Source organism: Microcaecilia unicolor, chromosome 6 (genome assembly GCF_901765095.1).
Source record: "Microcaecilia unicolor chromosome 6, aMicUni1.1, whole genome shotgun sequence".
In the NCBI taxonomy this organism is placed as follows: domain Eukaryota; kingdom Metazoa; phylum Chordata; class Amphibia; order Gymnophiona; family Siphonopidae; genus Microcaecilia; species Microcaecilia unicolor.
Genome location: NC_044036.1, coordinates 22,971,149 through 22,992,634, shown reverse-complemented (window position 1 = coordinate 22,992,634; position 21,486 = coordinate 22,971,149). Strand labels below are relative to the sequence as shown.

General features: G+C 43.0%; 1 protein-coding gene across 1 annotated transcript in view; it reads left to right on the top strand.

Annotated features, from left to right (window-relative positions):
• The first annotated feature begins 422 nt into the window (after positions 1-422).
• Positions 423-21,486, top strand: part of AGBL4 (ATP/GTP binding protein like 4) — a 2,274,308-nt gene continuing 2,253,244 nt past the window's right edge. The window contains exon 1 of the mRNA XM_030206027.1: positions 423-453. Within this exon, the coding sequence (XP_030061887.1) occupies positions 423-453 (31 nt within the window). The remainder of the gene's footprint in view (positions 454-21,486) is intronic.

Below are 21,486 nucleotides of genomic sequence, written 5' to 3'. Positions count from 1 at the left end.
CCTTAGGATTTTCCTTTAAAAATAAATGGAATTGTATTTTTTAACGAATATCTCTCATCGATATCTGTATCGCTCAGTTTACCTATCTCCTTTCCCTACCGATGGAACGGATGCATTAAATGCTCGTCTGCTTTCTTGCATTAGGGAGGATGGCATTCCAATTTCCAGGACTAACGTCTGCTTTTTCTTTCCAACGCTTTCTTTGGTACGAAATTGTTGAAAGCGCTGGATTTTTCCAGGACACCCGAGCAACAGAAGCGACTCCCCGGCTGCCAAATGCATTCCCTGCGGCTACCACAGCATAAATTAGAGACGGTCAGAGCAGACGCAAAGGAGGCCACGCCCCGGCTCTGACGTACACAGTTGTCAGGGAAACGCACCGGTAGCGTCCACCTGCGCGTGAACTGTAAATGAAAACAAAGATGGCGGAGAGGAGCAAGAACACAGACTCAGGTGAGTGAGCATTTCCACATTCTTCTGAGGCCGGTCCGAGCTGACAGTCACAGAGAACAGGCTTCCCACAAATCCTCACCTCCTGGTTTGGTGCAATCTTCTGTTCTCTGGCATGTCCTCCTCCCCGTAAATTCAAATACATCCTTAGGTATTGGTTAGGTTTGGCTAAAATAGAAACCATGATTCTGTTTGAACTTTTAAGGACAAAATGTTACTCGTTTTGCAGCCTCTTATTAATGTCTGCCTTTTCTGTGGATTTGCGGGTAAAGATATGCAGCTGCTAAGCACCCAGTCTCTGAAATCAGACTGGTTATCAATAGAAATCAAACAAAATAAAACATGGAAAAGAAAATAAGATGATACCTTTTTTATTGGACATAACTTAATACATTTCTTGATTAGCTTTCGAAGGTTACCCTTCTGTCCTAATTAGATTGTATGCTCTGTCGAGCAGGGACTGTCTCTTCATGTTCAAGTGTACAGCGCTGCGTAAGTCTAGTAGCACTATAGAAATGATAAGTAGTAGTAGTAGTCTTTGGGATTCCGGAATCTTGCTATTATTTGTGTTCCGGAATCTTGCTACTCTTTGGGACTCTGCACAGAAGCTTGCTACTCTTTGGGATTCCGGAATCTTGCTACCCTTTGTCCTTATCCCTTATTTGTCCTGTTTCTCTGTCCTAATTAGAGAGGTGTGGTAGCCGAGTTAGTCCACTCTTAAGGTTATCAATAGAAATCAAACAAAATAAAACATGGAAAAGAAAATAAGAGGGTACCTTTTTTTATTGGACATAACTTAATACATTTCTTGACTAGATTTCAAAGGTTGCCCTTCTTCCTCAGATCGGAAATAAGCAAATGTGCTAGCTGACAGTGTATATAAGTGAAAACATTCAAGCATTACTATGACAGTAAAATAGATACCATTGGAGATTCTACATGGAATGTTGCTACTATTGGAGATTCTACATGGAATGTTGCTATTCCACTAGCAACATTCCATGTAGAAGGCTGCACAGGCTTCTGTTTCTGTGAGTCTGACGTCCTGCACGTACGTGCAGGACGTCAGACTCACAGAAGCAGAAGCCTGCGCGGCCACATTGGTGATCTGCAAGGGCTGACTTCTACATGGAATGTTGCTAGTGGGACTCTGGGCAAGTCACTTAACCCTCCATTGCCCCATGTAAGCCGCATTGAGCCTGCCATGAGTGGGAAAGCGCGGGCTACAAATGTAACAAAAATAAAATAGATACTATTGGAGATTCTACATGGAATGTTGTTACTATTGGAGATTCTACATGGAATGTTGCTATTCCACTAGCAACATTCCATGTAGAAGGCTGCGCAGGCTTCTGTTTCTGTGAGTCTGACGTCCTGCACGTACGTGCAGGACGTCAGACTCACAGAAGCAGAAGCCTGCGCGGCCACATTGGTGATCTGCAAGGGCCGACTTCTACATGGAATGTTGCTAGTGGAATAGCAACATTCCATGTAGAATCTATAGAAATCAAACAAAATAAAACATGGAAAAGAAAATAAGATGATACCTTTTTTATTGGACATAACTTAACACATTTCTTGATTAGCTTTCGAAGGTTGCCCTTCTTCCTCAGATCGGAAATAAGCAAATGTGGTAACATATATGAGAGAAACATCAAAGCAGTCTGACAGAGTGGGAGGGTGGGGGTATGCATGGGGACATCAAAGCATTTCATTGATCTTCTAACAGGATGGGTGTTGGTAGGTGAGAGGAGGGTAATAAACAGAGAAATAAACAGAGAAATACAGCTTTATGGTTTATAATGGGTTAGAAAACCCAGATCCTTATTAAGTCCTGTTTGTTGGGTGTCAAAATATTCAATCATTCTTATTTCAAAGGTCTTACGTTCCCATTATAAACCATAAAGCTGTATTTCTCTGTTTATTACCCTCCTCTCACCTACCAACACCCATCCTGTTAGAATATCAATGAAATGCTTTGATGTCCCCATGCACACCCCCACCCTCCCACTCTGTCACACTGTCAAAGTAATGCTTTGATGTTTCTCTTCTATATACTATCTGCTACCACATTTGCTTATTTCCGATCTGAGGAAGAAGGGCAACCTTCGAAAGCTAATCAAGAAATGTATTAAGTTATGTCCAATAAAAAAGGGTATCATCTTATTTTCTTTTCCATGTTTTATTTTGTTTGATTTCTATTGATAACCTTTAAGAGTGGACTAACACGGCTACCACACCTCTCTACTGAAATCAGACTGTAATCCTTAGTCTTGAAATTTGTATTAATTTATAATAATACAGGGATGAGAGATGCAAAGTAGAAGGAATAAATCAAATAGTCAAATCAAAGAATATCAATATATATGTAATAGAGGAGGGAAAGGTAGGAAGGTAAAGGGGGGGGGGGGGGGGGTTAGGGGAAAGCAATATTATAAATAAATTCAAAACAGAACCTGCAGTGTGCATAGAAATTGATAAAATGAATAATTACAATTAGAAAGGACCAAAAAGATAGGTACAAAAAAATTACAATCAAATATTATGAAGAGCTCTTGTTTAAAGAAAGATAAGTTTTTAAAGGCAACCACACTTTGTCAAAAATATAAGGAATTTCTAACGTTGATGGCTAAAGATAAGTCAAATTTGTGAATTTGTAAAACAATGCCACCAAAAGTGTGTGTTAAGAAAGGAATTATCCTTCCAATTTGCCAAAACCATTTTTAGACCTATAGCAATTAATGTATCATACAATTTGGAGGAATATTTATCTAAAACCTTTTCAATAACAAGCAAACCAAATATGATTTTACTGATTGAAAGCATTTCAGATAAATGAAAAATATCAGAAATCACACATCAAATATTATTCCAAAATTTGAAAGTTTTGGAACAATCAAAAAGAATATGATTGAAGGTTCCTATAACTGATTTACAAGACCAACACAAGTTATTGTCCAAGAGACCAGCAATTTTCATCTTATGAGGAGTCCATAACGACCTGTGCTGAAGAAGAGAGATTGCAGATAATTTGCAGATGCTATAGGTCTACTGATTTTGGTCCAGAACAAACTCCACTGCTGATCTGTCAAGTGGCATTTCAGCTCAGATTCTCATATAGCTCGTAGACTAGATTTACCACTGTAGAGTGAAGTAATCATAAACTTGTATAACTTGGAGACAACATGACCTTTTGATGTGATTGAAGAGACAAAATCAAAAAGAGGAGGGGCAGCTAGTCGTAAGGATGATAAATAAGTCTGGATGGAGTCAAAATAATGCTTCAACTGAATCCAACAGAAATGTTGGGTAGAGTGCAGGTTGAACTGAGTTTGAAGTGCTGAGAACGGTTTCAATTTGTTATTTGAAAAAACATCTTCAACAGACCAAATGTTACTGTCGACTCTTAGACATCCCAGTCTGGTGAAATTTTAGTATTTGTAGTGTTTATATTAAACGAAAGAAACAATATTACAAATTCCGAAGTGTGCTGAAACCTAAATAGAACAACAAGAAATGGCCAAAAGTCACCTTCCACATATTGACTTTGTAATGTGCTGAAGAAAGCATCTTGGTGTGTATGTATTTTATATCGGATACATTTTTTAAGTGCAGTGGAATCAATTATCTGCAAACTTGTAAGTTTAATGAAGGAGAATACACTATGGGATAAATACACTACCTAAACTAAGTAACAAAATAGGTATTGTCTGAAATTCAGTACTCCACAAGTTTCATTCAATGTACAACACAGAATGGATTAACTAGCCATTCAGCCCGTAAAAACGGGCTAGTATAGGAAGGGGGGGGGTTGAAAGGCCCCCCATCCCGCCGCTGAGTTCGCCGCTGCCGCTCCCCCTCCGAGTTTGCCCCCCCCCGGAGCCGTCGCCACCCACCTTCCACCCGGTCGGGCCCTCGCTCCGCTATTGAAACAGCGAGGGCACGCAGCATACAGCTCTACTGCTGAGCTGCCGTGGCCTTCCTTCTTCTCTGCCTGTGTCCTGCCCTCATGTGACGTAACGTCGTCGAGGGCGGGACACAGGCAGAGAAGAAGAAGGAAGGCCGACGGCAGCTCAGCAGAGCTGTGTGCTGCGTGCCCTCGCTGTTTCAATAGCAGAGCGAGGGCCTGACCGGGTGGAAGGTGGGTGGCGGCGGCGACTCCGGGTGGGGGGAGAGTTAGCGACAGCGGTGTCCCTCGCAAATGCGCAGTAGAGACCCTCTCTGTTCCGCCCCATCATCACGTATTGACGCGGGGCAGAGAGGGTCTCTACTGTGCATTTGCGAGTGAGTACGACACTCGCCATTTACATATATTGATTATACTGAAATCTGTAGACTTTGCTAAAGTAAAATTTAAATTGAGACCATTTTTGTAGAAAAGGAATTGAAGACTCAAAAGCATTAATGAACACACAGTCAAAATTGACTGATAAGTTAAAGCATTTTTTTCCCAACTCTTTGGTACTAAATTGTTGTAAGCGCTGGATTTTTACATTTTTTTTAGATACTGAAAGACAATGATGATAAATAATTCTGGTTTACATATAAGAAGAGCAGGACCTGCGGGTGATCATATATTTGATGACCCTCAGGTGGCCTAATAACAAGAAAATGCTTGGGTGTTTAGGGAGAGGAATGGCTAGTAGGAAAAAAGGAGATGATAGTGACTCCGAAGAAGTCTCTGATGTGACCTCATTTGGAGTACTGTGTACAACAGTGGTCTTCATTAATTTTTAAGCTGGTGACACTTTGGGTTCTGATGAACTGAAGGAGAGCTGCCAAATATCTTCCCATGTGGGGCCATGACACTGCTGACCAGTGTGTGTCAGTGATATCCAGCCCCGCACAGACCGAAAGTCCATCAAGTCCAGTATCCTGTTTCCAGCAGTGGCCAATCCAAGTCACAAGTACCTGGCAAGATCACAAACACAAAAGAGTAAAACAGATTTTATGCTGTTTATCCTAGGAAAAAAGTAGTGGATTTTCCCAAGTCCATCTTAATAATGGCTTATGAACTTTTCTTTTAGGAAATTATCCAAATCTTTCTAAATCCTGCTGAGCTAACTGCTTTTACCACATTCTCTAGCAACAAATTCCAGAGTTTATTGTAATATTTCTTCATGTTGAGTGAAGAAATATTTTCTCCAATTTATTCGAAATTTGCTACTTAGTAGCTTCATTGCATGCCCCCTAGTCCTTGTATTTTTGGAAAGAGTATACAAGCGATTCACATGTACCATTTCCACTCCAGTCAGTATTTTATAGACTTTAGCTGTCTCTTCTCCAAGCTGAAGAGCCCTAGCCTCTTAAACCTTTCCTCATAGGGAAGTTGTCCCATCCCCTTTATCATTTTCAACACCCTTCTCTGTACCTTTTCTAATTCTGCTATATCCATTTTGAGATGTGGTAACCAAAATTGCACAAAGAAACTATCAAACACATCACTCCAATATAGTGTCACACTGGGGATTCCGATCTGAAGGATAAAATATATTAAATTTTTAAAAATAGCCTCAGTATAACAGGGAGCCTGACTTTTATGCTCCACTGTACAAAATAACATCACAGGCTTCCACCACCTTCCGAAAAAAACACAGAGAAAAACTCCCAGAATATTTCAAAAATTCTAAAGAAGTGGGAGAAAAGTCTGTGTTTAAAAAACAGAAGGGAGGGTAACACAATTTAACAATACAGATCCAAATACCCACAACACTAGATCTCACTATGAATATAAATCACCCCAAATAGACACTAATTAGCAATCCCTCACTAGACTAAAATCCTCATTTAAGCAGAGAAGCCTTCCTGCAAGTAAAGAAAACTCAAAATAGAGCAAAAACTCTTATAACACTGCTTGAATTGCTTAAACTTCCATCCTTACTAATGAATGGTTTCTAATTCTGACAAAAAGTAAGCTTTACTTAGCTCAGAACATCCAAATTGTCAGCAGAAGTGCAGCCTCATAGGATTTTCACAGTCTGTGGGGTTTCTCCAAAATTAAAGTGTCCAATTTATATTATCCTTCTGGCAAAAAATGTCCAATTTCCTTGTTTCTCGACAGTAGGAAATCCTTCTGTTTCGCAATCTTCATCAGGAGAAATACATAGCAGTGCATAAAAACTGCTTTACAAATTATCCATAGCAAACAATGTGATAAAAAATGGCTAACGTTTGTATGAGACGCCTTCAGAGAAACTCCACCCATAGATGACATCAAAATTGCACACAATATTCTAAGTGTGGTTGCACCATGGAGCAATACAAACGCATTATAATATTTTCAGTTTTGCTCTCCATTGCATTCCTAATAATTCCTAACATTCTATTTGCTTTCTTAACTGCCACTGCACATTGAGCAAAGGGTTTTAAAATGCTCATGAAATAAAGAACTATATGACTTCTAGAAATCATGTGTTGAAACAGAACAAGTGATTCTAAAAGGTCAAAGGAGCTACTTCTGAAAACACCTTGATGATACCTGGATCCTTTTCCAGGGCAGTGACTCTAAATGTGGAATCTTGCATCATATATATATATATATACATGTCAGACCTGATAGACCTACCACCCAGGAATGCCAAAAGATCATCCCACACATTCCTCAACCTGCACTTCCCTAACTGCAAAGGTCTGAAATACAAACTAATGCACGCATCAAACTTTACCTACTTGAGCACACAGTTATGGAACGCATTGCCGAGCAACTTAAAAATGATTTGCGAATTAACGAACTTCCGCAAACTACTGAAGACCCATCTATTTGACAAGGCATACCACAAAGATCAACCAGTGTGACGATATACAGCTCCTCCACATATGATCAGAACTGTCTTGTCATTTCTGCTTGTTACACCACTATCATGTTTTATCGTTATCACGCTACCCAAGATCATTCTGTAACACTAATTGTCTATTTCTAATATATTTCCACTATTCTTGATGATTGTAAGCCACATTGAGCCTGCAAAAAGGTGGGAAAATGTGGGATACAAATGCAATAAATAAATAAAAATATATATTTTTTTGTTCTATGTAATCAGAATGCCTTGTCAGTTCTACTTTTGTTATATTGTGAGCCACATTGAACTTGAATGAATGAATAAATAAATAAATAAATAGATAATTAAATAGCTATGGTTTGGGCTCCGCTTTTCTAAAAGCGTCACTTTGCACTTGTTTATATTAAATGCCATCTGCCATTTGGATGCCCAGGCTCCCAGTCTTGTAAGGTCCTATTCCAATTTTTCACAATCCTCTTGAGATTTAACAACTTTGAATAATGTTATGTCATCAGCAGATTTAATTACCTTATTAGTTATTCCCATCTCTAGATCATTTATACATTTTTTTAAAAACTTTGCTTATTCACAATTTTACCATACAAAGTAGAGACACATCTAGAATAATTCAAAAACCAGAAACAAAATAATAAAAAGAAATATACATAAACTTAGTCCACATCTAGGAAACTGCTATAGGCTAGCAAGTGAATCAGGGGCGTATCTGCGTGGGGCCACAGGGGCCTGGGCCCCTGCAGATTTCGCCCTGGCCCCCCTCCCCGCCGTCAACCCTCCCCCGCTGCTTACTTTTGCTGGCGGGGGGCCCCAACCCCCGCCAGCCGAGGTCCGACCCGCAATCTCCATATTTCGTCTTCCTCCGTGGCCATGTGCTTCAAGGAAGTAACGCTGCAGTGCTGATTGGTTGAATCCAGTTCGGCGTCTGACGTCGCTGCGACGTCAGACGCCGAACTGGATTCAACCAATCAGCACTGCAGCGTTACTTCCTTGAAGCACATGGCCACGGAGGAAGACGAAATATGGAGATTGCGGGTTGGGGCCCCCCGCCAGCAAAAGTAAGCAACGGGGGAGGGTTGACGGTGGGGAGGGGGTGGAGAGAGGCAGAGGCGGCGGCGGTGGCGGGGGGGGGAGGGAGGCAAAAATGTGCCCCCCTCTCTGGCTCTGGCCCCCCCTACCGCCGGATTCCAGATACGCCCCTGATTAGTGAATAGAAAACTATTAAACTGAAACTCCATAAAGCAGAGTAGACAATACAAATATATCACTCCAAACTTCAAAAACCCATAACATTTCAAGAAACTTGTTCAGCAAGCACCAGTTTATGAGAAGGAAATACATTCCAATTGAGAAGAATCCACAAAAATAGAATTGTTGTTTCCATAACTGACCAGGCACTGACAAGCAAATTTAAGGAAAAAAGTTGTTCCCACAGCCAAAACGTTGGTCTTTAGCTGTAGGAACATTTTTCTACGCAATAGCGTCTGCTTGGACATGTCAGGAAACATATAGATTTGTTGACCACAGAAAGGTACAGATTTTTTTGAAAAATATAATTTAAGAATAGAAAAATATAATTTAAGAATAGAAAGGAAACTTTCTGCAAGAGTAGACACTACCTGATCCATTTAACCCTCTCCTCTTATCTGGATTGAGCTTCTTTGAACATAGAATATATTCTCAACAGTTAAGACATATGCATGACGATACCCAAGAATATTCTTTATATGCATTTTCAAAAGCTCTAAAGGAGCCAGATGAGTTACTGGAAATTACATGCTAAGATTTCTAACACGTTGTTTATTTTCCAGCATTTCCAAGTGTGAATGAATCAGGCAACTGTCCTTAACAGCAGAGACTACAGTAGATTGCAAAGTAGTGACAGTTTGTTCAATCTTTTGTAACGCTGTTTCAGCTTTTATATGTCTCTGATCCATTTCTTTTATTTTAACCAAACTTTCTTGAGAGAATTTATACAATGAAGGAATAGTTCCTTGTATCAATTGTTCAATCTTCTTTTCTACTTGCCAAATATCTTGACGTGAAACCACTTTATTAGATGTAACTATAGGGGTCTTTTACTTAGGCGTGCTGGTGTTTTTAGCGTGCGTTAAAAATAGGCGCGTGCTAAACGCTAAAGATGCCCATATTAATACATTGGCATCTTTAGCGTTTAGTGCACTCCTGTTTTTAGCGCACGCTAAAAACGCCAGCGCGCCTTAGTGAAAGACCCCTTATATCTTCCTGAGAAGAATTAGAACAAATTTGAACTGCTGTCGGCAAAGGAGTAATCGCTTCCTGCACAATGGGAGTTCCTAAGGGTTCTTCAGTAGCGCTTAAAGGATTGATGGAGTCTGCACACACCGGGACAGACTTACTCCCAGCCAAAGAAGTCATACCTGGTTGAAGAAGTGGAGTCCATTCTATGGAGGAAAGTGAGGTTTCAATTGGAGAGGATGTACCCAATACTCCAGTCATTACTACTGATGAAATAGAGGTCCACTGGACCTTGTACCGCAGAAGATCCAGCGTTAACTACTCGAGAGTCCTGGACTTTCCTCTTTTCCCCCATTGCTGGGAAAATACTCTCCTAGCCCAGCTGTTCCAGGTTCCAAAGGGGCGTGGTCTGCCCCTTTGGTCATGCCCCTTCAGGCATGCACCAACAGTAATGCAACTGGGCTGCGTACCACGGCTCTGTCCCAGTGATAAGGGGTACCAAGATCCAACACCGATATTGGAAAGGAGGACGTGTGAAAGTGCCTGCTCAGCTGTTCCAACGATCACTCCCAGCGGCTTCCAGTAGCTCCAAAGAACCGCGTCTCTGTCCCAGTGATAAGGGGTATCAGCTGATCCTCTGCTATCTTCTTCCAGATTGTATTTTTCTGGCCTACGGAGAGCCGTGACTTTTTAAAAGGTGGCTGAACTCTTCACGGACACGATGCACCAGAACTTCAAGCTCTTCCTCGGTGAATTTTGACGCATGCTTCCACTTCCAAGTGGCATCAGGGCCCCTTCTTTGGGCCACTATTTCCTCCTCCTCCTCCTGCTTGGGCACACCATGATGCCTGTTGTCCTCCATGCCTTCCTTAAAAAAATAAATTATTTAAAAAAAAACAGGTGATGTTAGCATGAAAAAAAAAAGATTTGCAGACCCCCAAAGCTTTCCATAGATGGGAAAAAGCTAGAGCAAACCACAGCTACCACAGAAAAACAGCAACCTTGATGATGTACAGTTCCCCCCCCTCTCCATTGACAACGTAAAGGATACCCTCACAGCCCCGGAAAAAATAAAAGCATTTCACACTCACCAACCTGAAAAATATGCAAGCACAAAACTCTGCAAGCATTGCAAAGCAACACGGCAAACGGCAATTGGCATACTACCAGTCTGAGCGCAGGCGTTTAAGCTTATGCTTATGCTTGATGCATATTACACACACCTTGGACGCACATCTATGATGCAATCTTCTTGGACATTTGTACAACAGCTGCGTTGCTTGCTATGTGTTTTGCGAATGGCTATGGTGCACATGTGCTTGTAACCTCGCTACTGTAGATTTCAACAGGTTGGCAGGACTTTTATGCATCGGCCTTTGGATTAGAGTGTGGCTCATTTGCATGCGATTTCTTTCGAGCATCGCTCGTTTTTTCACAATCTCTAACTTCTTTCATCGATCTTAATGTTTACAGTTTTTTAATGTTATCTTTGTCCATCTCTGACTGAAAAAGAAATAAAAAGAGCAGAATAATGATCAAGGATGTTGTCTATTATGGTACTACCTTGTGTAACGCTCTCCCTAAAGACTTTGGCTTTTTCAGGTTGAATAGCCTTATGAAGGGGAGCTGGATTAAGGGGGGGTCTTTTACTAAGGTGCACTCACGTTTTTAGCGCGTGCTAAAATTGTAGGCAGGCTAAACGTTAGAGACGCTAATGCATTCCTATGGGCATCTCTAACGTTTAGCGTGCCCACAATTTTGCCTATATGCCTTCAGCTAAGGCATTTAGGAGCCCACTGCTAACTCCAGACTCCGTTCCTTTTATCTTGCTGCACCATATGCCTGGAATAGACTTCCTGAGCCAGTAGGTCAAGCTTTTATCATCCTCACTTTAATATTCCCTTATCTCTTGTTTGTCCTGTTTGTCTGTCCTAATTAGATTGTAAGCTCTGTCGAGCAGGGACTGTCTCTTCATGTTCAAGTGTACAGCTCTGCGTACGTCTAGTAGCGTTATAGAAATGATAAGTAGTAGTAGTAAGTATGCTAAACTCTGTGCTTAACGCATTGTAACACAGTATATTACTGTGTGCTAAACCCAGATTTTACGTGGCACCTATTGGGGGCATACTTTCTGTTTTTTTTAAATTGCAGGTCGGGTGTTAATCTAACCATTAGTGTGCAGTACCTGTGTTAACTCTGCATTAGCCAGTTAGTGCGCGGTAAGTATAACGCACTAGCTGGTTAATGATTCCACATCCATTCTCTGCCCATGCCATTCCCCTTCAGAGAAAAATTCCCCCAAATCTGTAATGCATGGTTTAACGTGTGTTAACAGGCAAACTACTGCACAACCACTTAACATATTTGTGCAGTAGCCTTTTATCATGCGCTAACCGTGCATAAAGGGCTAGTTTCAGTAAACGGCACCCAAAATTATCTGCTGAAACAGAACAGTCTCAATGCTGTTCTATATAATGTGCACTCAAAGGTGAGCGCCCATTATAGAATAGAATTTAGTGCCAAGGTCAGCACACAACTTTAGGTGCCAGGACTTACACCTGCTGAAACCAGATGCAATTCCGGGTGCCCAATTTGCACGCACATCCCCAGTATTCTATAACACTGGGCGCAAATTTTAGAAACGCCTCTGACCGTAACGGAATTCAAACATGTGTGGGATAAGCATAAAGGAATCCTGTGCAGAAGGAATGGATCCTCAGGAGCTTAGTCGAGATCGGGAGGCGGGACTGGTGGTTGGGAGGCGGCGATAGTGCTGGGCAGACTTATACGGTCTGTGCCAGAGCCGGTGGTGGGAGGCAGGGATAGTGCTGGGCAGACTTATACAGTCTGTGCCAGAGCCGGTGGTTGGGAGGCGGGGCTGGTGGTTGGGAGGCGGGGATAGTGCTGGGCAGACTTATACGGTCTGTGCCCTAAAGAGCACAGGTACAAATCAAAGTAGGGTATACACAAAAAGTAGCAAATATGAGTTTATCTTGTTGGGCAGACTGGATGGACCGTGCAGGTCTTTTTCTGCCATCATCTACTATGTTACTGTGACCTGCCCATGTACCTCTCATGACCACGCCCCCTTTTGGGTTACGCGCATAGGATTTGGCTGCATATTGTTATAGAATAGCACGTAGCAAGATGTGTGCACAAATTCAAATTGATGCCGATTAATGCCAGTTAGCACCCAATTTAGTTGGATCGGCACCCAATTTTGGGCACCATATATAGAATCCGGGGAAAGTGTTTAACACCCTTTAATAAAAGGGCCTCATAGGTTTGTGCAGTTCTATCTGCATGTTTAATTATGTGAGCACTGGCACTGAATATGGCCGGTGCCCGCATAACTGCTGGCTTATCCACAACCATCCCAGCGCTAACTGCACAGTTCCTTGGCAGAAGGGATATTCAGTGACCTTGTGTGATTAACTGCTGCTGAATATCCAGAAATGGCCTGCTGAGTGGAATTTTAGCAGACAGAAGCTTCTCCTGCCTGCTTAAACCTCATTGAGGGGCCCTTTTACTAAGTCGCGTAAGTCTCTACGCGCGCTCAATGCGTGCCAAAATGGAGTTACCACCCGGCTACCGCATGGCTCTTACGGTAATTTCATTTTTGGAGCGCGTCCGATAATCTTTATTTTCAGCCGCGCGTATCAGATGCGTTCTGAGTGAGATTTTGTTTTAATTACGTTTGTACCCCGCGCTTTCCCACTCATAGCAGGCTCAATGCGGCTTACGTATTATATACAGGTACTTATTTGTACCTGGGGCAATGGAGGGTTAAGTGACTTGCCCAGAGTCACAAGGAGCTGCCTGTGCCTGCAGTGGGAATTAAACCCAGTTCCCCAGGACCAAAGTCCACCACTCTAACCACTAGGCCACTCCTCCACGCGTAGGTCATTACTGCCTAGTTACCGCGTGAGACTTTACCGCTAGGTCAGTGGCAGACCCAAAATAGATGTGCGGCAATTTTGATTTTGCTGCACATCCATTTTTGGCAAAAATAAAAAAAAGGGCTTTTTTACAGGCACACTGAGAAATGGATCAGCGAGCACCCAAAACCCGCGCCTACACTACTGCAAGCCATTTTTCAGCACACCTTAGTAAAAAGAGCCCTGAATATTGACCCAATGGGTTTTTCCTACATGCTGTGGGGAGAGATGAATAATTATCTTCTAAGCTATATGGGGGTGGGTACTCTTGACTTCTCTATAGTTATTGGGTTGGTATAGGGAAGATGAGATGAGAGGACGTATGATTTTAATGTGTCTATAAACATTTTTGTAGTGATCCCTATTTAATTTCTTCAAAGTTAATTTAAAAACTTTTCTCTTTCAACAAGCTTTAGAAGATGTGGGGTGATGGGCCAGCCAGTATAAGATTCTCCCCTGCTTTCCCCCTTTACGTATGATTGAATGATTTTCCTATTATTTTATGGCGTTCCTTTCCTTTTGTTCTATTATAATTTGTAATTATTTAAACCTCTCTGCTCTGCCTTGGCAGCTAGAGCGGTATAAGAAGTCTCAATAAACATAAACAGTCATATTGTCTGAAAGTTATGGTATATAAGTTGTGAAATTAAATTAAAATAAAAATTTTTGTTTTTCTTTCATCTATATAAATAAAATCCCCCCTCAGACGTTCTGAAGCTCACTCCATCTGACCTGAACTCCTGTCCTCCTGGTAGGCTAGGCTATTCGGACTACTCACCCTCAGTCTCAGCCACGCCCATCTGGGCTGTAGGCCACGCCCCATCTGCACATAAAAAGCACCCTCAATGTTCTAAAGCACACTCTGAGGCTTCAACAGTTCGTATGTTCGAAGCTCTGTAACCATTTTTAAGCACACTACATCTCTGCCCCACCCTGACCTATCAGAGAAGGGAGGAGTGTCACAGCTGCACCGCTCTGACCTATCAAAGGGAACTGAAGCAGGAAAAGGGAGGAGCATCACACCGAATGACGGACCTTTCAGAGGGAAGTCAAATAGAAGAAGGGAGGAGCGTCAGAGGCCAAGGGGACGGCCATATCTACGTCTCATAGGTTTCCTTGCTTTCCTTTCAGTGTATTGCAGCTGCAGCCACTTAGGTAAGTCTAGCAAGCCTGTCAGCTACTGAATACAGAAAGCAAAAGATAGCATGTGGGAACTTGCTCCATTTTGTTCTCTGGAATGCAGTGACTATTATACAAATGGTCTTGCTTTCATTATTTTGGTAGGGGCTGCCTTCATGACTGTCCACAGTCCCCCCAGTCCCGACACCTGACAGGGGGGACAGGGAAGGACACTCACTGTCTCACATACGCACTCGCACACACTCATTCTCACATACACACACGCTCTCTCACAGACACACTCACACCCACTCTCTGTCACACACACACACTTGCACATTCTCACTCTCACACAGTCACTCTCACAGACACTCTCTCAAACATACACACTCCGCGCAAAACCTTGCTAGCGCCCATTTCATTTCAGCCAGAAACGGGCCTTTTTTACTAGTAGGTCATAAAAACCTTTCTCATATAACAAATCTTTTCTTTATTTTTATTTGCTCAGTTCTACAAAGCTTCCAAAAAAGGCTAGACCAGTCAACGAAAAAGATCAATACTTATCTTGTGTAGGTAGAACCGATTTGCTAAGAGGTACTTCAATCCACATAAACAAACAATTTTTAGGAGAAACTTGATCTAAAGCTGATGGGAACAATGCAGTCCAAAATTCAATATGGCCCATGTTTCACTCATAAAACTGTAATAGGGATAGAAACAAATAATTTAATCGGTTCAGTTTTTTCTAAACTATGACAAAATGCCTTTTGATTGGTGTCTTGACTTTCATTTTGTGCCTGTGCTAAAAATGCTTAGGGTCCCTTTTTCTAACGCTTAGTGCACACTAACAGAATTAGTGCATGCTGAATTCTAAGAAGCCCATAGGTATATAGTGGGTTTCTTAAGACTTGTCCATTGTACATTCTAAGCTTTACTAAAAGGGCCCCTTAGTAAATTCGTTGCCGGAGAAAGTGGTGAAGGCGGTTAGCTTAGCAGAGTTTAAAAAGGGGTTGGACGGTTTCCTAAAGGACAAGTCCATAAACCGCTACTAAACGGACTTGGAAAACTCCAAAATTCCAGGAATAACATGTATAGAATGTTTGTACGTTTGGGAAGCTTGCCAGGTGCCCTTGGCCTGGATTGGCCGCTGTCGTGGACAGGATGCTGGGCTCGATGGACCCTTGGTCTTTTCCCAGTGTGGCATTACTTATGTACTTATGTCCTCTACTTGGCTCACTTTTATTACATAGAGCAGTGATTTAACCTATTGTGATGTTATAGTGGCTCATTCCACCAATAAGAGCCAACCTCATTAGTGATGTCACAATGGCTTGATTGTATAGAATGTTTGTACGTTTGGGAAGCTTGCCAGGTGCCCTTGGCCTGGATTGGCCGCTGTCGTGGACAGGATGCTGGGCTCGATGGACCCTTGGTCTTTTCCCAGTGTGGCATTACTTATGTACTTATGTCCTCTACTTGGCTCACTTTTATTACATAGAGCAGTGATTTAACCTATTGTGATGTCATAGTGGCTCATTCCACCAATAAGAGCCAACCTCATTAGTGATGTCACAATGGCTTGATTGTATAGAATGTTTGTACGTTTGGGAAGCTTGCCAGGTGCCCTTGGCCTGGATTGGCCGCTGTCGTGGACAGGATGCTGGGCTCGATGGACCCTTGGTCTTTTCCCAGTATGGCATTACTTATGTACTTATGTAAATAGGGCCGTTAGCTTTCTCACAGTCAGTGGGGTTTATTTATGCAGATGATATCACAGAGTTAATGCTGGTACCTAAAGATAATTTTCACGCGCTTAGAGGTTTTCAGCAGTGCTTAGAGGTTATGGAACACTGGTCTTTGAGTTATCAGTTAAGTCTTAACCAAGAGAAAACAAAATTCCTATGGTTAGGTCCAGCTTAGGATATTTTGGGCAAACAGGTTTTTTTTTACATTGAAAATAATTTTGCTTCTGAACTCTCGTTGCATATTCTTGGTGTAGAGGTTGATAATCAACTTTCCATGATAAATCAAGACAGTAAAAAATTATTTCTTGTTGTTAAGGAAATTGAATTCTGTTTGAACATATTTTGAGATATCAGCCTCTCAGCTTGTAGTGCAATCATTGCTGTTATCAAGGAATAGACTATTGCTAGCTGGCATTGAAAAACCTGGATATTCAATGCTGGTCGCCAGAAACAGCCCGGCATTGACTATCCAGGTTGAATGCTTGCAGTGGGCAAAGCATTACCCACCACTGGCTGAATAACGGGCAGATTGTTACTTGTATAAAACCTTCTGATTATTGCCTGCTCATTGAATTTTTGTATTGTTATATACACCCTATGCAATTCCTCTGCCAAACAATTACTACAGATGTCATCCCTAGTTTTGGTAGCTCTCCAATCTTTTCTTGTATAAAGATGGTTGGAAAGTAATTATTTAACACCTCTGCCATTTCCTTATCTTGTGCTTCCAATTTCACAGGTATTTTAAGAAAACCAATTTTTCTTTATTCCTTGTTTACCCTGAAAATAAATTAGAAAAATCTTGTTTCTTAAGAAAGGATTTGCAATTTGGCTTTCAATATTTTCTTTTGCACCTCTAATTGTCTTTTTTTAACTTCCTTTCCTTTATAGTGCTCTCTTTTGTAGATGTTTATAGTAGTTTTTTTTAATAATTTTTCTGCAGTGTGTTTTCAAGATGTGAACATATTCTAGAACTGTCTTTATGAAAGATAAAACTGAAGCACTGTCACAAAGGATGATAAGGAAAAGATAGATAAGTCACTGCTATGTATATACAGAAAATATACAGAAAAGAATATAGCATATATTGGACATGTAATTGCTGCCATTGCTCTGCTGTGATTCCTGCCCTGACCCCCCTGATGGATATACCACTCCAGCTGTGCCCTGTTGGATGGCATGCTCTCCTCTTCTGCTGTTGCGTGACACCCTTCTGGGGCACACAGGCGCGCCACAGCCCACTGTTTATAGGGCTAGTGGCAGGAATTCTGAGGGGCGCATCAGAAGTGACATCTTGGGCCTGGTGCTTTTAAGGTAAGCCCAGGACCTCCTTGAGTGCCTTCACAATGGGCCCGCTTATCCTTGCTAACGAGGTTTTCTTTCAGCCTTGTGTGTCTTGTCCTGCCGAATTCCTGCTATGCCTTGAAGTTCCATCCTTGCCTTGCTTTGAAGTTCCTCTCTTGCCTTTCCTTTCCTTACCTTTGAGTTCCTGCCTTGCCAAGCTTCTGCCTTGCTTATGAGTTCCTACCTTGCCTCCAAGTTCCTCTCTTGCTAAGCTCCTGCCTTGCCTCCAAGTTCCTATCTTTTCAAATTCTTGTCTTGTCTCCAAGTTCCTGCCTTGCCAAGCTCCTGCCTTGCCTCCAAGTTCCTGTCTTGCTAAACTCCTGCCTTGCCTCCAAGTTCCTGTCTTTCCAAACTCTTTACTCCAAGTTCCTGCCTTACCAAGTTCCTGCCTTGCCTCCAAGTTCTTCTCTTGCTAAGCTCCTGCCTTGCCTCCAGGTTCCTGTCTTGCTAAGCTCCTACCTTGCCTCCAGGTTCCTGTCTTGATAAGCGCCTGCCTTGTCTCCAAGTTCCTGTCTTTCCAAACTCTTGTCTTGTCTCCAAGTTCCTGCCTTGCCAAGCTCCTGCCTTGTCTCTGGATTCTTGCCAAGCTCCATTCTTGCCTTGCCTCTGAGTCCCTGCCAAGTTCTAGCCTTGCCTTGTTTCCTGGCTTCTGCTAAGCTCCAGCCCTGCCTTGTCTCCAAGACCATGCCAAGTTCCAGCCCTGCCTTGTCTTTGAGTTTCTGCCTTGCCAAGCTCCTGCCTTGTCTCTGGGGTCCTGCCAAGCTCCAGCCCTGCTTGTCTCTGAGTCCCTGCCAAGCTCCAGCCCTGTTTGTCTCCGAGTTCCTGGCAAGCTATAGCCCTGCCTTGTCTCTGAGTTCCTTCCAAGCTCTACCCTGCTTTATCTCTGAGTTCCGGACCAGCTCCAGTCCTGTTGTGTCTGTTTTGCCTTGCCTTGTCTAGTGTAGTGCTTTGTCGTGTCTGGATCCAGTTCTTACCTTGCCTTCTCTAGACCCATTTCTAACCTTGTTTCCTTGTCTTATTTTGTCCTGACTGGGTTCAGTTCTAGCCCTGTTGCCTCTCCTTCCCTCATCTGGATCCAGTTCCTGCCTTGCCTTGCCCAGATCCAGTTCTTGTGCTGTTGTCCTGCTTAGTCATGTCTGCCTTGTCCCGTCTAGTTCTGTGTGTCTGGCCTAGTCTTATCCCTGCTACAGTTCCAACCTTGCTTCAGTTCCTGCCATGCCTCAGTTCCAGTCCAAGTTCCTGTATGGCCTCAGTTCCTGCCAAGGTTATAGCCTTTCTTCAGTTCCTGCCTTGGTTCACCTTGCCTTGACTCTTGCCTTGTGTCAGCCTGGGGAACTTGTCTGCCGCAGCTCCGGCTATGGTCCAAGGGCTCACTGTCTTGTATCTGTGACAATTACCCTTATATTACATCCCTATTTGGCAGCTTGACCCCTTACGGTTGTACCACAAGACTACTACTGAATGCTGACTAACACCATTTTGATGCCAGCAGCCTACTGGGCAGGAGTGTCTAGGGATCACTGCTAGACCCCTGATAGGTTGAGGGGAGGGTGACTCTTTGGGAGGTGGACTTCTGTTTGTTCTCTTTTTTTGAGGAGGTAGGGGTTTGTTACAGGAGGAGGGGGGTCCAATTTGGGGGCAATGGGTTGACTGTTGGAGGGTATTATTGTGGAGCCCCTTATCGGGGGATGAGGGTCTTTGCTGTAGGCAGTCAGGAGCTGGCTTGAGCATTAGGATGCCACTGGCCCTTTTAAAATACAGCTGTTCCAAATTGGGGTTGCTGTTTCTATTATTGCAGTCAGAAATGTGCAGTGTTCCCAGAGAGTTGGATTAAGGGTGACCGCTAGATGTGGTGTATTTAGATTTTAGCAAAGCCTTTGACATGGTTATGCATAGATGACTAATAAATAAACTGAGTGGCCTCGTTATGGGCCTTATGTATTTGATTGGGTTTGGAACTGGCTGCGTACGCTTTGTAGCGCAATAAATGCTAAATAGTAGTAGTAGTAGTAGTTGAGTGGAAAGTGACAGAGGGTAGTGGTAAATGGAGCTCACCTGAGAAAAGGGATGTTACCAGTGGTGTACCACAGTGTTCTGTACTTGGGCTAGTTCTGTTTAACATTTTTGAAGGCATTATTGCTGAACGGCTGTCTGGTAAGGTTTGCCTCTTTGCGAATGACATGAAATTCTGAAATAGGGTACACACCCCTGATGGTGTGGATAATATGAGACAAGACCTAGCGAAACCTGAAGAATAGTCTAGAATTTCACAGCTAAGATTTAATGCAAATAAAATGCAGGGCCATGCATTTAGGCTGCAAAAAACAAAGGATAATGGTACAGTTTAGGGGGTGAAGAACTTTTGTGCAGGAAAGAGGAGGGGGACTTGGGTAAGATCGTATATGATGATCTTAAAGTGAGCATTCACGTAGAAATGGCAAAAGCTAGAGGGATGCTTGGGTGCATAGGGAGAGGAATGGCTAGTAGGAAAAAGGTGTTGATGATGCCCCTGTATAAGACTCTGGTGAAACTTCATTTAGAATATTGTGCACAATTCTGGAAATTGCACCTTTAAAAAGATATAAACAGGATGGAGTTGGTCCAGAGGGCGGCTACTAAAATGGTCAATGGTCTTTATCATACAGTATATGGGGACAGGCTTAATGATAATATGAATTCTTTGGAAGAAAGGAAAGAGGAGGTGAGTAATCTTTCAACTGAAAAGAAGCTCTGGAATGAGGGGGCATAGGATGAAGGGGAAAGGGCATAGACTCAGAAGTAACCTAAGTAAATATTTCTTCACGGAAAGGGTGGTGAATTCATGGAACGGTCACTTGGTGGAAGTGGTGGAGATGAAAAACATTTCTGAATTCAAGAAAGCTTGGGACAAGTACATAGGATCTCTAAGGGAGTGAAAGGCAGAGTAGATGGCATGGATGGGCCATATGTAGGCTCATTTTCGAAAGAGAAGGGCGCCCATCTTTCGACACAAATCAGGAGATGGGCGTCCTTCTTCCAGGGTCGCCCAAATCGGCATAATCGAAAGCCGATTTTGGGCACCCTCATCTGCTTTCCGTCGCGGGGACAACCAAAGTTCCTGGGGCGTGTTGGAAGCATAGCGAAGGCAGGACTGGGGCATGCTTAACACATGGCGTCCTCGGCCGATAATGGAAAAAAGAAGGGCATTCCTGATGAACACTTGGCCGACTTGGTCCATTTTTTCTTGCGACCAAGCCTCAAAAAGGTGCCCGAACTGACCAGATGACCACCGGAGGAAATCAGGGATGTCCTCCCCTTACTCCCCCAGTGGTCACTAACCTCCTCCCACCCTAAAAAAACTTTAAAAATATTTTTTTGCCAGCCTCTATGCCAGCCTCAGATGTCATACCCAGCTCCCTGACAGCAGTATGCAGGTACCTGGAGCAGTTTTAGTGGGTGCAGTGCACTTCAGGCAGGTGGACCCAGGCCCATCCCCCTCTACCTGTTACACTTGTGGTGGTAAATGTGAGCCCTTCAAACCCACCCGAAACCCACTGTACCCACATGTAGGTGCCCCCCTTCACCCCTTAGGGCTATAGTAGTGGTGTACAGTTGTGGGAAGTGGGTTTGGGGGGCTCAGCACCCAAGGTAAGGGAGCTGTGCACCTGGAAGCTATTTCTGAAGTCCACTGCAGTGCCCCCTAGGGTTCCCAGTTGGTGTCCTGGCATGTCAGGGGGACCAGTGCACTACGAATGCTGGCTCCTCCCACGACCAAATGGCTTGGATTTGGTAGTTTCTGAGATGGGCGTCATCGGTTTCCATTATCGCCAAAAATCAGGGACGACCATCTCTAAGGTTGATCTAAATTTTGAGATTTGGGTGTCTCCGACCATATTATCG